We start from the raw sequence: 566 nt of genomic DNA on the forward strand, positions 1-566 counted from the left end.
CCCCCTAACCCTCCTGCTGCCTGTTCTTCTTCTATTTTCCTTTGTATCCTCAACACTATCGATGAAAACGCCCCAATACAACTAGGAGAAGTACCGACCTATAGTAAGAGGAGTAATAGTGACAATTATATCTGCTGCTGCTGCTCTTCGTGAAAAGGATGATGAGAAGCATAAGAAGATCCATGGCTCTATGACTCCTCATCCTATTGCTATGACTAGTACGATTACTATTAGAATACTAATGCTATGTACACACGAAGAAACACTGCTATGGAAACTAGAAAGATTGACTAAAGATAGATTAGAGATAGAGAGATAAATCGACAGAAGAGCAAGAAGAAGCTCTATGTGATGAGAGCAAGATGAAGAAGAGACAATGGGGAGAAGGAAGAGGTGAGGCGTGCGGAGTGCCCCACCAACACAGTGTGTATGGCTAGCTAGCTAGCTATACACACTCTCTCTTCTTGCTTCTTCTTATTCTTCTCTTCTGTCCAGTGCTTTTCTTGTTCTCCTCTCCTCTTCTTCAACCTCTCCCCCGTCCTCCTTTTCTTTCTTTTTCTTTGTCT

At 42.6% G+C, this 566-nt stretch overlaps 1 protein-coding gene across 1 annotated transcript; it reads right to left on the minus strand.

Moving 5' to 3' along the window:
• Positions 1–563, minus strand: CSUI_007700 (uncharacterized protein). Its single transcript, XM_068067845.1, has one exon. The coding sequence runs from the start codon at positions 200–202 to the stop codon at positions 56–58; it is 147 nt and encodes a 48-aa protein (XP_067920178.1). The 5' UTR covers positions 203–563; the 3' UTR covers positions 1–55.
• Between the last annotated feature and the right edge of the window lie 3 nt (positions 564–566).

Source organism: Cystoisospora suis, assembly GCF_002600585.1.
Source record: "Cystoisospora suis strain Wien I chromosome Unknown contig_4127, whole genome shotgun sequence".
Taxonomy (NCBI): Eukaryota; Apicomplexa; class Conoidasida; order Eucoccidiorida; family Sarcocystidae; genus Cystoisospora; species Cystoisospora suis.